General features: G+C 38.2%; 1 protein-coding gene across 2 annotated transcripts in view; it reads right to left on the minus strand.

Annotated features, from left to right (window-relative positions):
• Window positions 1-14,424, minus strand: part of SEC24D (SEC24 homolog D, COPII coat complex component) — a 110,952-nt gene that overhangs the window by 58,970 nt on the left and 37,558 nt on the right. For both annotated transcript variants that reach the window (XM_065877528.1, XM_065877527.1), the window contains exon 7: window positions 10,503-10,630. In XM_065877528.1, coding sequence (XP_065733600.1) covers window positions 10,503-10,630 — 128 coding nt within the window. The remainder of the gene's footprint in view (window positions 1-10,502; window positions 10,631-14,424) is intronic.

Raw genomic sequence — 14,424 nt, forward strand, 5'->3', positions numbered from 1 at the left:
CTTGGAACCTGTTCAGTAGCAAATGCAGCATTTTTACATAAAGTACATGCTCAATAAGTGTTTCAGCATAGATCTCTATGTGAAAATCTCATCAGATTACTTGGCCTCAAAAGTCTAATTTACTTCCAAATACAAATGATATTGTGGAATGAAACTATCATGTTAAATATTGATTTAACACAAAGGTTTTCCAGGAACTGTTTTAGGTCTTGGGAATAAAATAGTGAGGAAAAATTACAGGTGGTCCTTACCCTCATAGAACCTAGTGGGAGAAAGACAGGAATCAAATACACCAATACAAAATTGCAAACGGTGATACATAGTATTAGGAGAGCTCCAGGGAGTATAATGTGGGGTATCCTGGAAAGCTATCCGGAGGAGGTGACCTTGAACTGAAATCTAAAAGGTGAATAGTAATTAACTAGGCTAAAAGGACAGGACACTGTGTGGGAGATGGAGAGAAGATTATTCCAGCAAATGTCCATGAAGCACCTTATGAAAAAACAAAAGCTATAGAAATGTTTATATAACGGTGGGTGTTTATCATTTGAATAGTAAAAATAGAAAATAGTGATGTAATATCAAATGACAGAGACCATGCAACATTTTTTAAAAAACGTAAATGAGTAGCTCTTTCCCTTTTATATGGATATAAATTGTGGCATCCACATCAGTTTCCTCCTTCTTCTTATGTAAGATATGTAGCTAGAATCACTGAAGGGGTATGATAATATGTCTCTTAGATGTATACACTTCCGGTAAATTTAAATTACTGTAGTTTTCATACTTCTCTTCCTTGCACATAGTAGAAACCCCAAATCAATGATTGTTGGATCAAATTAAATTTTCCTAACAGGAATTTATACGGTACAGCAAATAATCATAACTAATGATAAAGATATCATTTCTCATCCAGTTTATTTTATTTTTAAACAACTAAGAGTTAAGTGGTGTTATAATTTTATGAGAAATGAGGTTCAAAAAAGTTAAGTAAAAATTTTCAAGGTCATACTGCTAGAAGTGGTAGTCAATTTGTGCACCGAACTTCAATTGACGCTCAAATTCCTGCCTGTACCACCTTACCCACACGACGTTCAATTCCTGACAAAGAGATGGTCCCCAAATCACTTGTGCATCAGACAAACTTGGGTGCTATTTTCAAACATTTCATGAAACAATTTCAAATTACAGGTTTGCATAGGGCTTTCTCTTCCTTCCATCCTTAAAAATATGACTTTATTAATTTTTTTTAGCCTTTTATTCAGTGAGAACTTGTTGCTTAGGAAACTTTCAAATAAAAACCTTTAAAATTTTGACTTTCGTATACTTGAGCACTGAGGAGACACATCAACTGCAGAAATGTTAAGTTCTTGTATTACCTAAATATCCATAAAATGTGACTGAAGTTAGTAATAACGAAGCAGTGTAGAAATAGTGTACTTCACTGATTCTAAGATCTCATCAAAGCTTCCAACTCAACATGACACAATGCTAAGAAGTCACTGTTAGGAAGATATATTTCTCTTTTAGAAATGTTAAAATGTGAGAAAATGTGGGCCTTAGAATTGATGAAAATGATAGTGAGAGGCTCTAAAATACTTCCTCTCCTGTGGTGGCTCCTCACAGATGCCCAGCATTCTACATCCAGGGAGCCTGGTCTTCTCGGCTCCTATGTGATGGATGCTGTATACTCAATTGCCAGGCAGTGAAGGTCATAAAACCCACACCTGGATTCACTGAAAGTTAAACCAAGGAAGAATGCTTTCTTTTTCATTCTTGTTTCTCCTGATGTTACTCTCCATTTAATTAAAAAAATAAAACTAAAGAGTTACATGAATAATTCTGTGATTGAAAACATAAGCTTGGTATATTTAAACTTCTAAATTGTAACTTAAAATAGAATTCTAACAACCTTTGACCTGACAAATGTGACTCTCCCTGTATGCCTGCTATAACACCATTCTAAAAAGGGATTACATTCTGTTCTTCAGCTGCCTAGCTTTTTCATAGTACTTTTTCATAGCACTGTACAAACAGTGGCCAAAATCCTTAAGGGATAAGATTTAGTTTCTAAAGTAACTTTATACATTTTTTTTTTTTTTTTTTTTTTTTGCGGTACGTGGGCCTCTCACTGTTGTGGCCTCTCCCGCTGCGGAGCACAGGCTCCGGACGCGCAGGCTCAGCGGCCATGGCTCACAGGCCCAGCCGCTCCGCTCCGCGGCATGTGGGATCTTCCCGGACTGGGGCACGAACCCGTGTCCCCTGCATCGGCAGGCGGACTCTCAACCACTGCGCCACCAGGGAAGCCCTATACGTTAAGTATTTTAAGTGTTATATTCGTAATTCTATTTCTACACGAGTACGTAGATTTTATTTTTCCAAGTTTTTATATTAATACTTTTAAGATATTGCATTAAAGCAAACAATTTAAGACTACAATGTACATATTAAAAAACAGATTCAGGTTTTTGAAGCTTTCATTTTAAAATAATTTAAGATATAAGTCTTCTTTAAGTTCTTCAAAGGACACGATATTATGCAGTAATCAGTTTCATTTCAGAGCGTACTTATCTCTAAAGCTAGCTAAATTGGGGCTATATATAAAAAATGCATAGTCTCACAATCTTCATGTGCTTTTTAAAGTGAATAATATACTACAGATTTCTTATAATAAAAGCAAATATAAATGAAACCCCTTTGGGTTGGGTTGTACAACATATTCACATATATTTCTAATAACACATAGGATGTGTGACAAACACATGGTAATCCACGCTGAAAGTCCAATAAAGAGTGGAAAAGTAAAGTAGACACTAGCAGCCTTCTAGATTTATAAAACATCTGAGCCAGGCTTCTCCCTCTTGGGAATGGCGCCCAAGGTCACAATACAAGGCACAGCGGAGACCTACAGTCATTTCCTGGCTCCTGACCCAACAGGTGTTCCACCTATTGATTACTATCTATGGTGCTTTGGAGAAAGTAGTCAATTTTTATTGGTTTCTGAAATATCTTTATATGGTCAAAAATTCTTCCTACTTGTTTAGCTGTTCTGCTCTATAATGAAATATAACCTCTCTCATTAATGTGATAGAATATATCCGTGATCTCTCAAATGATTTTTTTCTTTATCCACAGAGTTTGTCAGAAGCCTAAAATACCTAGAAATCAACCACTGTTTTGTAGTTTGATTTGTCTTTGTCTTTTAAATGTCATGTCTACCCAATCCTCAGAAGAATGCATTTACTCACCTAGAACCTCTACTGTATGCCCAGCCCACTGCCAGATTCTGGATGGTCTTTGCCTTCAAGGAGCACTAAGCAGCAGCTTGAAGTCAAAAGACTTCAAGAAAAGAGGTCTAAGATGGACATGTCAAGATAACTCACAAGCTTGCAGAAACAGGAGGCCCATTGCTAAAACAACTGCCAGCAAGAGAAAGGAATGCTATTTTATGTGTTTAACCAAATAAAACCTCAACAAGATAGATGTTGCTGAAAGAACTCGGAATTTGGAAACTTGAGTTTCAGCAGCATTACTTATTAGCTGTGTGACTTTCATTGCCCCAGAACCTGTAGAACTTCTATACCTATAAAACTCGGATAACAACCATTTCACAAGCTATCTTCCTTTAAAAAAGTTGCTGACACACAAACAAAATACTACAGTGAGGCAGAATTTTTTTCCTTTGATGCATTAAACAGCAGTGGAAACTCTGCCTAAACTCTGCCAACTCATGCCAGCAAGATTGGCTAAGTCAAGTGTGTGACCAAGCAACGCTCTCTGCAGGTGATGGATGTGGACATAATGTGTTGGTGTTTAGTATATTCTCTTACAGTCTTTTCCCTTTTTGTTAACCTCATTTGTCAGTTCACTGACATCCATCCCTTTTTCTTTCCAATGGCATCTTCTTCATACCTACCGAATCTATCAGAATATGAGTAATCATAAAGAAAAATAATTTAAACAGTATTTAATAACAGTACAAACTTCTTTATTCATTAAGTCATAACTAATGTAAAATTTCCCTGAACCTAAACTCCAAAGAATGAGATTATTTCCATTACAGCCTTCTTCACACTGTACAAAAATTAGCTCTGTCCCAGCAGATTTTCTATACGTTCTAGACAAGAATAACTGGTCTTGTTTTTCCCCATGTTCCTAAAGTCCAGCTCAGTTCCTATAAAATAAGTAGGGGATTATAAATCAAGTGAAGTTTAAAGTCTTGGATAAAAATTTATCTGATTAAATTAATTCAATAAGGAAGGAAATTACTTTGACTGTTATATCCGTTTATAATCTAAAAAAAAAATACACAGATATTCCTGAATCTATTCACAGATGGAGTAAAAGCTTCTGCCATCTGGTTTATAGGTGAAATTATTTAATTTCATGTATAATTAGATGATGTATGTACTTGCCCAAAATCTAAAGATTTCCTATTTTGAAGAAAATGCAAAATTAAGTATAATCTTCAATCCTTTGTGCTGGAAATCTATACCATTTCTACCTCAGTCTTAAAAGACGGCATCAAAAATAAAATCACAGGTTACCAAGCAAAAGAGCTTACAAGATAACTGATTACTTTTGCTGAATAAATACCTCATAGTTAATTATATTAAATATGGCAATGGGTTTCACATAAAACACATACCAAAAAAAGTTAAAATTTATGGTAAGGAATATGAAATATTAAACAAAGATGACACAGATATGCCCTTGGAAATAGCATACATCTCCAAAGCAAACGCTCACAGGGAACATTCTCAGATGGTAACTGCCTGGGCTCGGTTTATTTTTATAGTCCGTTGCTAACACCATGACATGCTTTAAAGGTTCTGTCAAACAACAGAACTGACTTTAAAAAAACACACAAAACTGTACTAAATAAATCCTTTTGATCAATGCCATATCAGGATATCTTGAAGGATATCTTTTTTTAAATTGCAGTAATGATGGTAATATTAGTCAGATAAGGAATAAAACCCTTATCTGGATTTTCCTTATAGGAAAAGTTTTACTATATCTAAAAATAAGCAAGCCATTTATTCTAGAGGAAAATAAATTAAAATGCTACTCACAGGGAGAATAGCAGTATTCATGTAATTCATTTACCTTCAAGAAACATACTTTAAAACTTATTACCTTGATTATAGATTATAAATATCAAAAATCAGCATGCCCCTTATTTTCTATTATTAGCGCTAATTGTTTAGCTTCGGGCTTGAACAATTAAATAAATGATAATGCCGTTTATGGATATGTGGAAGTATGAACAGGCTTAGGGTCTAGAGATCAGAAATTCACTTTTGAGCATGTTAAGTTTGAGGGGTCTATGAGTTACCCAAGGAGAGATTTCAGAAAGGCATTTGGATATGTGAATGTGGGGTTACAGATACAGGGATGAATGAATAAGGGAGCAACAGCATAGTGATTTAGAGTTAGGGACTCGGGTTCTGACTGCCTGGCTTGGAATCCTAGCTCTGTTACTTAGCAGCCATTGGCCTTAATGAGTTATCTAACTCTGTGCCTGTTTCCTTATATCTAAAATGGAACAATAAATAGGTGTATGTGAGGATGAAATAAATAAAATACAGTTAAAAACTTATAATCGTGCTCAATGAGTACTCTATAAGTTTTGACTACTATTATTCTCTCTAGCTACTCTAGTAGCTGTTATAGATGATACTTAGTCCTTGGGGGGATAGGGAGTATGCGAGAGAAAAGAGGAGACCCCAAGCCTTAATGAACCCCAATATTAGATGTCAGGAAGACAACAAAGGGAACTAAAATGTTCCCTGCTTGTGAAGCAGGAAAAAAATACACCAGAAAGGTGTCATGGAAACCACAAGAGGGGAAGCTGTCAAGAAGGCCCAGATGCTTGGTGACCTAGGCTTTGATCCAGGCAGTGGCAGAGAGGAGCAGTGATGGTTGCCTAACGCTAGCGCCTCTCCACGTTCAGGTCCAGTTAAATGCCCAAAGAGGGAGACAACTTTCTTGAGGGCACAACCTTTAGGAACTTCTTCCTGGTGTTTTAGCATCCCTTTTACATTTCTTTTTTTTCACCTTTAAGTCTATTTCAACAAATAAAAGTAAAGTATTCTTTAAAATAGAGAATGTCTTCATTCAACCCAGGACACACTGCTATATAAGAAATAGTAATCCTTCTCAAATACAGTATATCCATTAAATAGCTTACAATTTTGTTCATTGATTTTACCTCAATTATATATATAATATATATAAACTAATTATACATAAATATATATATATATTCATAGGTATAATACATAAATATATCTTTAAGTAATCCTGTTCTTGAAGGTCTAAGAAAAAAGGAAAGGCTTCTGTAGAGAGAGCCTGAATAGAGAAAATACGTTTACCTGGTCAGCACACAGGGTCTATAGCAACATGGAAAGACTAGAGTGTGTTATTTGCTTAAGCAGAGTTTCAGCCTAAGTCAGATTCTGAAAATAAGCCATCACTCTAAACTCATCTACTTATTACTTTGGAAAGCACAGAAACTAAAATACAGCATAAATTTCACTAAGGGAAAACCTTATGCTGGTGAGAAGGTGCTATTTGGTTAGATCAAACAACTTCAGAAAATAGAAAGCACACACATTCAGTGTGTGTATGGAATGTGTATATACGTCTAGGGGGAGGTTTGGACTAATGTTTGAAACCTTTTTTCAACCAAAAAACTAAATACAAGGTTTCATTTTCAGGAAACGTTACTGAATAATTTCATTGTTAATATGAAATGGTGATAACAAGAGGGTGGTTACACACTCTGGTTTGGGGTCTGGAGAACGTTGAATTTTGTTCTGTTCCTTGCATGCATGACCCAGGTCAGCTGCCTAGTGGGGAGGGGGCAGGGAGGAGAGGTTTTTTGCTAGCATGTAATGAAAACTGCAAACTCATTGCCATGAACAAGATGCACTCAAGCTAACCCTGCTGGGGAGCATACATCCCATATTGATAAACAATAAAGTTGCTGCCTAGATTTCTTTCAGGGTAGAACTGTCATCTTCTCCTGATTATGAAAATAACAGAAGATCACTGTAGAAAGATTCAGACAGTGTGGGAATGAGTAAGACAGCGTGCACATCTGCTGCAATCCCATGTACATTATGTTAACATATTTCCTTCAATTTTAGGATTCATGTTCTTAAATTTTCACATTTCTGAAATCTGTAGGTAACTTAAAATTGACACCTACAGTTACAACAGTGTTTGTCTTACTAATATATCATACTACACAGCTGTTGCAAAGGATGAGGCCGCTCTGTAGGTAGCAACATGAATGAAGTGCCAGTCATATTAACTGAAAAAAGAACAGGGCCAAACGGTGTGTGTGCTATACTATCATTTATATATATATATATATTTTTAAGGATGGATATTGATATGCTGGTATATGCATATTTATTTCTAGGAGGAATCACAAAGAATGGGTAAAAATTGTCTGTAAGGGTGGGGAGTGGAGTAGGAATGGACCTTTTTTTTTTTTTTTTTTTTGCGGTACACGGGCCTCTCACTGCTGTGGCCTCTCCCGCTGCAGAGCACAGGCTCCGGACGCGCAGGCTCAGCGGCCGTGGCTCACGGGCCCAGCCGCTCTGCGGCATGTGGGATCTTCCCAGACCGGGGCATGAACCTGTGTCCCCTGCATCAGCAGGTGGACTCCCAACCACTGCGTCACCAGGGAAGCCCAGGAATGGACCTTTTTCATTGTATACTCTTTTCATCTTTTGAATGTTTATATTTTACTTATTTAAAAGTAACTGATTCATTAAAAAGCAAAAAATACTACATATTGTTATGGATACATGCATATGAAGTCAATATATAAAATCCACATGTAGGAAGGATTACACATCAAATTCATTAGTGTTTGTGTCTGGATTGGGGGGGAAGAGAAGAATGGCCTGATTAGAGGAGACATCCTATGTAGCTATGAAGTTTTAATTCTCAGAAAATGATCTCAAGCAAATATGACAAAATATTAATATTTGTTAACGATGGTGGTATGTACGTGGGTGTGATACTATTCACCAGTACTTTAAATTTTGTTCAAAGGATCAAGATTAAAAAAAAAAAACCTCTCATGGATACTACTACACAGCCATCAGAACTGCCAAAATTAAAAAGACAATACCAAAGGTTGGAGAGGATGTAGAGCAACTGGAACTCAGATACCATGTTGAAAGGACTGTAAAATCATATAACCACTTTGGAAAATGATCCGGCAGCTTCTTATAAAACTAAATAAACATGTACCCCATTAGCCAGCAATCTACTCACAGGTATTAATCCAGGAGAAATGAATACATATCCACAGGAAGACTTGTATTAGAATATTTATAGAAGCTGCTTTATTCACAAAAGCCAAAAAGGAGAAATAGCCCAGCTGTTCATCAGTAAAAGAGTAGATAAGCAAACTGGCATATCCACACAATGACATACTGCTCAGCAATAAAAAAGGAACAAACCACTGAAACTGGCAACAACGTGATGGCTCCTTAAAACATGATGCTGGGTGAGAGAAACTTACACCAAAGAATGTGGACTCTGTAAGTCTATTTATATGAAGACCTAGAACAAGCAAAACAAATCTATGGTGGGGGAAAAAAAAATCAGAACAATGGTTGTCAGAGAAGGGGAGGTTAGGAGAAGGGCTGGGAGGCTGACTGAGGAAGGGGCATGAGATAACTTTCTAGGGTGACAGTAATGTGCCATATCTTGACAGGGGTTTGGATTACACAGGTGAACGCATTTGTCAAAACTCAGTAAAATGTTTAAGATATGTGCATTTTACTGTAAATGAATTTTGTCGCAAAAGGAAAAATAATATATAACCAAATATTAAACCCTGGCTAATGATATGCATGCTGCAGTATTTATGGGGAAGTATACTTATAACTGCAATTCATTTTGAAATGCATAAAAAAGATGAATTGATGGACAGATGGGTCAATGTGTGATAAAACAAGTGTAGTTAAATGTTAATGGTAGAATCTAGGTGGCAGGTATATAGGCGTTCACTGTAAAATTCTTTTAAATTTTCTGTATGTTCAAACACTTTCATAATAAAATATTGAAAAATATCTGGTTAAAGTAGCTAGTTAGTATTCAAAACACATATATCTTATTTAGCATGGATCTTTTTGTCATTATATATGGGTCCACTTTATTAAGTACAGAGATTTTAAAGAGAAGTTTATGAGCATTACATTAAATTTCTGGGACCATCATAGAAGACACCATGCCTAAAATAAGTAAATACTGAATGTAATTCTTGATTTACAACTATGAGACCACACTGCATGTAAGACTGGATTTTAGGAATAGCCCAGTCTGTCTTCTATGCCCAGCTCTAACCCAGTTCACTATACTCTCAAAAAGAAGAGATGGCAGCATTCTGCTACACTCATAAAACGAGTAAGTGGACATCTCAAAGGCCACTGCCACGTGGACACTGTCTCTCTACTCTTTCTTCCCTCCCTGAGGGGACACAAAGCAGGCCCCCTCCCCATCCCAGGCCACTTTACCCCCCATCCCGGCTGGCGTGACTGGCCCAAGAAAGGGTACAAATCTATTCTTAGAGATGCTCTACCGCTTGCTCAGGTGCTTCTAGGTGTGAGTTAGATCAGCGACCTCAAAGGATCACTAAAGCCAAGCTGAGGTTTAAATTGCAAAGAGAATCTGAGGCTTCGGCCTTTTAGTGAGCGAAAGGAATCAAGAATTCAGTTCAGCCTAGCTTACTGGACCACTGTAAGCAAATTCCAGCCAGAAGTAAGGCTTTTCTTCACCTCCCATCTGACCAGCTCTGCTATAGTACCTTGTGCCTGTCTCCGTGTGCATGTGGGTATCCACCACTCAGGGGCATCAAAAGGAGGAATGGCAGCTGCATAGAGTAGATGCCCTGATCATGATATCCACTAACAGCATCCTAATATCAGAAATCTTAAATGTACACCACTTCTTGTCTTTTTTCCCCATTAACTATAAATTGGGTACATCTTCCCCAGTTGAAAGATACAGGTTTATCTACCTCATGCTTTCTAATCATGCTGACTTTAAATAGGAGTTTATGAGCATCTTGGCCCAGTGATTATTAAAGCAGATGTAGTAGTAAGACCAAGGACCTTAGGCTCTATCATCTTCCTTTACCTGAGCACCTAGATATTGGGGCCCTGAACTAGGGCATAAGGGTCTCACAAGAGGTTTGGGTATTTGTCACTGTGTGCTAGTCTATATTTCCCATATATGTGCATTGTTACACTAAGCCAAAAAGTGACCTAGCCCATCAGTGTTTGGAATACAGGATGCCAAAAAACATAGTTTGTCAGATTTTTGTTTTCTTAATGAATTGAATGACTACATGTTTTTCACATTATATATACTCCTGCTTTCTGTTTACAATACAGAATAATGCATAGGGAAATAATGATGAAAGAAAAATTCTGGAATTGATAAATTACTGAATTTTTTTTTTTATCACTTACCTCGTTTGAGGGAATCGTGGCAAAGGGTTTGATGATGGCAGCTAATGGAATCTGAGCTTGCTTGGCCATATCTGACGTGCATGGGAAACAGTATGTTGTGCAACGGATGTATCGAGGACTTGCATTGCCTGAAATATTCAAGGATGCATACTTAAAATCAGCTTAGAAAAAAAATCTGCCCTATAATATTTAAATACTTATAAAGGTACCTCTAGGACTTCCCTGGTGGCACAGTGGTTAAAAATGCCAATGCAGGGGACACAGGTTCAAGCCCTGGTCTGGGAAGATCCCACATGCTGCAGAGCGACTACACCTGTGTGCCACAACTACTCAGCCTGAGCTCTACAGCCTGCGAGCCACAACTACTGAGCCTGTGAGCCACAACTACTGAGCCCGTGTGCCACAACTACTGAAGCCTGTGCTCCATGACAAGAGAAGCCACCACAATGAAAAATGCGCACCGCAATGAAGCGTAGCCCCTGCTCGCCGCAACCAGAGAAAGCCCGTGTGCAGCAACGAAGACCCAACGCAGCCAAAAATAAATAAATAAATAAAATTTATTAAAAAAATAAAGGTACTTCTAGATAATGCATTGTCTTCTTTGTAAAACTTCGTCATGATTTCTACAAAAAAGGTAGTATTGTCTAACTTTACAATCCATAGTCTAAGCACACTGTAGTTTCTTGTAAAATAAAACACTCTGCATTCTACTGCAAAAATATAAAAGAGATTTTAAACTTATTATTATTTTCCAGAAGCCGGGTATTAATATAGATGCTCAGAGACTTGAGAGGTGTTTAGATTCAATGGGAGAAATAAAGCAAAGGTACAAAACATAATAAAACTTCTTCTTCATCCTCTTCTTATCAATACATCTGCTATGGGAAAGGTAAGTATTTGTATGCCATTTCACATCAGCAAGTTATACTTTGTCAAATATGATTCCATTTGACTATGAGTTTTTTTTTTCTAAACTTGAAATTCAATTTAGAAATGAAAATTCTAAATAATAGAAATATGGGCTTCCCTGGTGGCGCAGTGGTTGAGAGTCCGCCTGCTGATGCAGGGGACACGGGTTCGTGCCCCGGTCCAGGAAGATCCCACGTGCCGTGAAGTGGCTGGGCCCATGAGCCATGGCCGCTGAGCCTGCACGTCTGGAGCCTGTGCTCCGAAACGGGAGAGGCCACAACAGTGAGAGGCCCGTGTACCGCAAAAAATAAATAAATAGAAATATTATTTTTTAAACACCCTAATCTATTTAAAAAACACATTAGGTTTCCTGACCAAATATTTTTTTCAAGGCATACATGAGAATTAAAATTCTATCCATGACATGACGAATATTTTTAAATCACCAGAATAACTTATCTAAAATAAATTTTGAATTAAATTATATTTTGGCAAAAGAACATCAGATATTTACTGAGTGTCTACTAAGTTTTAGACTAGGTGCTTCCTTGCAGAGCTTATGTTCTTGCAGAGGACACAGACAATAAGTATTAAACTCAATAAATGAGTAAATTATATAGAACCTTAGAAGATGATAAATGCTATGAAAAAAGCATTTCTGGTTAAGGGGTGCCACAGTGGAAAGCAGACCGCAATTTTAAATAGTTAGAGTTGGTCTTCATCACAAGGCAACATCTGAGCAAAGACTCCAAGGTGGCAAGGGGTTTATCTGGCAGGTATCTGGGGCAAGGGCGTGCCTGGCCTGGTAGAGGAATGTCAGGAGCCTGACAGTGGGGTAAGTGGGGCACAGCAGCTGTTGAGGAGTTCAGAGAAGTCACAGAAGCCAGATTAGCTAGATGCTTGATACCATTTTTCAACCCTCTGGCTTGTACTCTGAATGAAATGGGGAGACACTGCCAAGCTTTGAGCAGAAAAGTGTTGTGATCGGACTTAGGTTGACTCTACCTGTGGTTTTCAGGATGGACTGTAATAGGGAGGAGAACCAGGAAGACCAGTTTGGAGGCTGTGCAGTAACAAGGTGAGAAACAGGGTGGCGGCGGGAACCAGCCTGATAGCAGCAGATTCTGGACATATTTTGAAGGTACAGTGGCTTACTTGTTGATGGGCATGATGTATGAGGTGTGAAGATGGGGGCTATGACAGAAGGACAGGGTTAGGATTCTGAGGAATCAAAAGCATGAAGTTGCCACCAACAGAAAAGAGAAATGCTGCAGGAAGGGAACGGGTTTTGTTTTTTTTTTTTTTTTTTTTTAAACAGATGTGTGGGTGGAGATCAGGAATCTGGGTTTGGATGTGTCCATTTGGGAAATCTATTAAGCAATCAAACAGTGACGCTGAGTAAACAATTAGATACACGAGTCTTGGTGTTGGGCTGAAAGCTGAGCTGGAGATACATACTTGGGAGTTCTTAGCATATAGACGGTATTTGAAACCACAAAACTAGATTAAAACAACCCAGGGAATCACGGTGGCCAGAGAAGAGAAGACGACCGAGGACTGAGCCCTTGGTCCTCTTAACATAAAGAAGCCAGAGGAAAAGGAGAAATCAGCTAAAGGACTGAGAAGGGAAAAAACAAGGGAGTCTGGGTGTGCTGGAGGTGAAGTGAAGAAAGTACATCAAGGAAAAGGCAGGAGCATCTGTGCCAGGCGGTGCCTCCAGATCAACATGACCACTGGATTTATCAACGTGGAGGGTGGTGGAGACCTGGAAGACAGAATTGGTGGAATGGGGGAGTGAGGAGTGGGGGTGTGGTAGGGGGGCTGCCTAGAGTGAGTTTAAGAGAGAAAGGCAGGCGAGGAATTGGCAATAGTCCTTTCAAGTTTTATCGTGGAGGGGAGCAAAGGAAAGAGGGGTAGCTGGTAAAAGAAGTGGATCAAGAGAACATTTTTATTTTTTTAAGATAGGAGAAGGTTTTTTAAAAGATGGGAATACTTGTGTAAAAGGGGAAATACTGAGGACATAGAATAAAGAAGGGAAACTTACGGTAGCAATACACTTGAGTAGTGCACAGCAGGAGAGGCTGGCTTACAACTAGAGCACATTTATGGCCAAATCAGGAAGGCAGAGCCTGAGGACACATTACAACAGGGGGTTGATATGATGGTGAGAACTCTCTTCTGATTGTGCACTTTTCTCAGAAAGGAGGAAGTAAGAGCAGCTGAAAGAAAGGATGGGAGGTTATGGGTTTCAGAAGGGATTGTGAAACAGTTACTAAGGAGAGTGGAAAAGTGAAAGGACTTGGGAAGGACAATGTGCTGGGAAGTTCATGGTCCTGAGTTTAAACAGACCGTGCAGTGTGGCTGTGAGCCTTTCTCTGGCCATGTTTCACTGCACAGGTGGGTCCAGAAAGAGGGGAAGGCTGGACCTAAGAAAGCTGAGTTTCTTTTCATCTTCAATCTATTATTGCCACATTTTACATTTTGGGGGGGACCAGCTAGAAATATGGATCTTTACATAAAATATTCTGATTTTTATATAATGGTAACTAATTCAAATTGAAACAAATTATTCTGTATGATTAATTAACATGACTGTAGGCTGAATCCAGTTCGGGGGCTCTGCTGCCGAGGGTCTGAGAAAAGGGAGAAATGTGGTACTAACAAAAAGGATAATAATAATAACGATAATTGCCAGTGGGTTACGCATTATTCTAAGACTGTTATATGCAAATTCACTTTCATCTCACAGTCGCCTATGAGGTTGATACCCTATGACCCGATTTTACAGAGGAGAAAACTGAGACACTGTGAGGTTAAGGGACTTAACTTAATCAAAGGGTTAGTAAATGGCAAAAGTGGTATTAGAACCTATCACAATTCTCTACAACATCCCAGATAAGTTGGGTCCAGGTCTTGAATCCTGGATGAGGAGTTAAGACCAATCCTGTTTGCCCAGGGGCAATGATGGGACATTTTTTAGCAATATGATCAAATAAATACCTGAAGAAAATTA

Source organism: Phocoena phocoena, chromosome 5 (assembly GCF_963924675.1).
Source record: "Phocoena phocoena chromosome 5, mPhoPho1.1, whole genome shotgun sequence".
NCBI classification, from domain to species: Eukaryota; Metazoa; Chordata; class Mammalia; order Artiodactyla; family Phocoenidae; genus Phocoena; species Phocoena phocoena.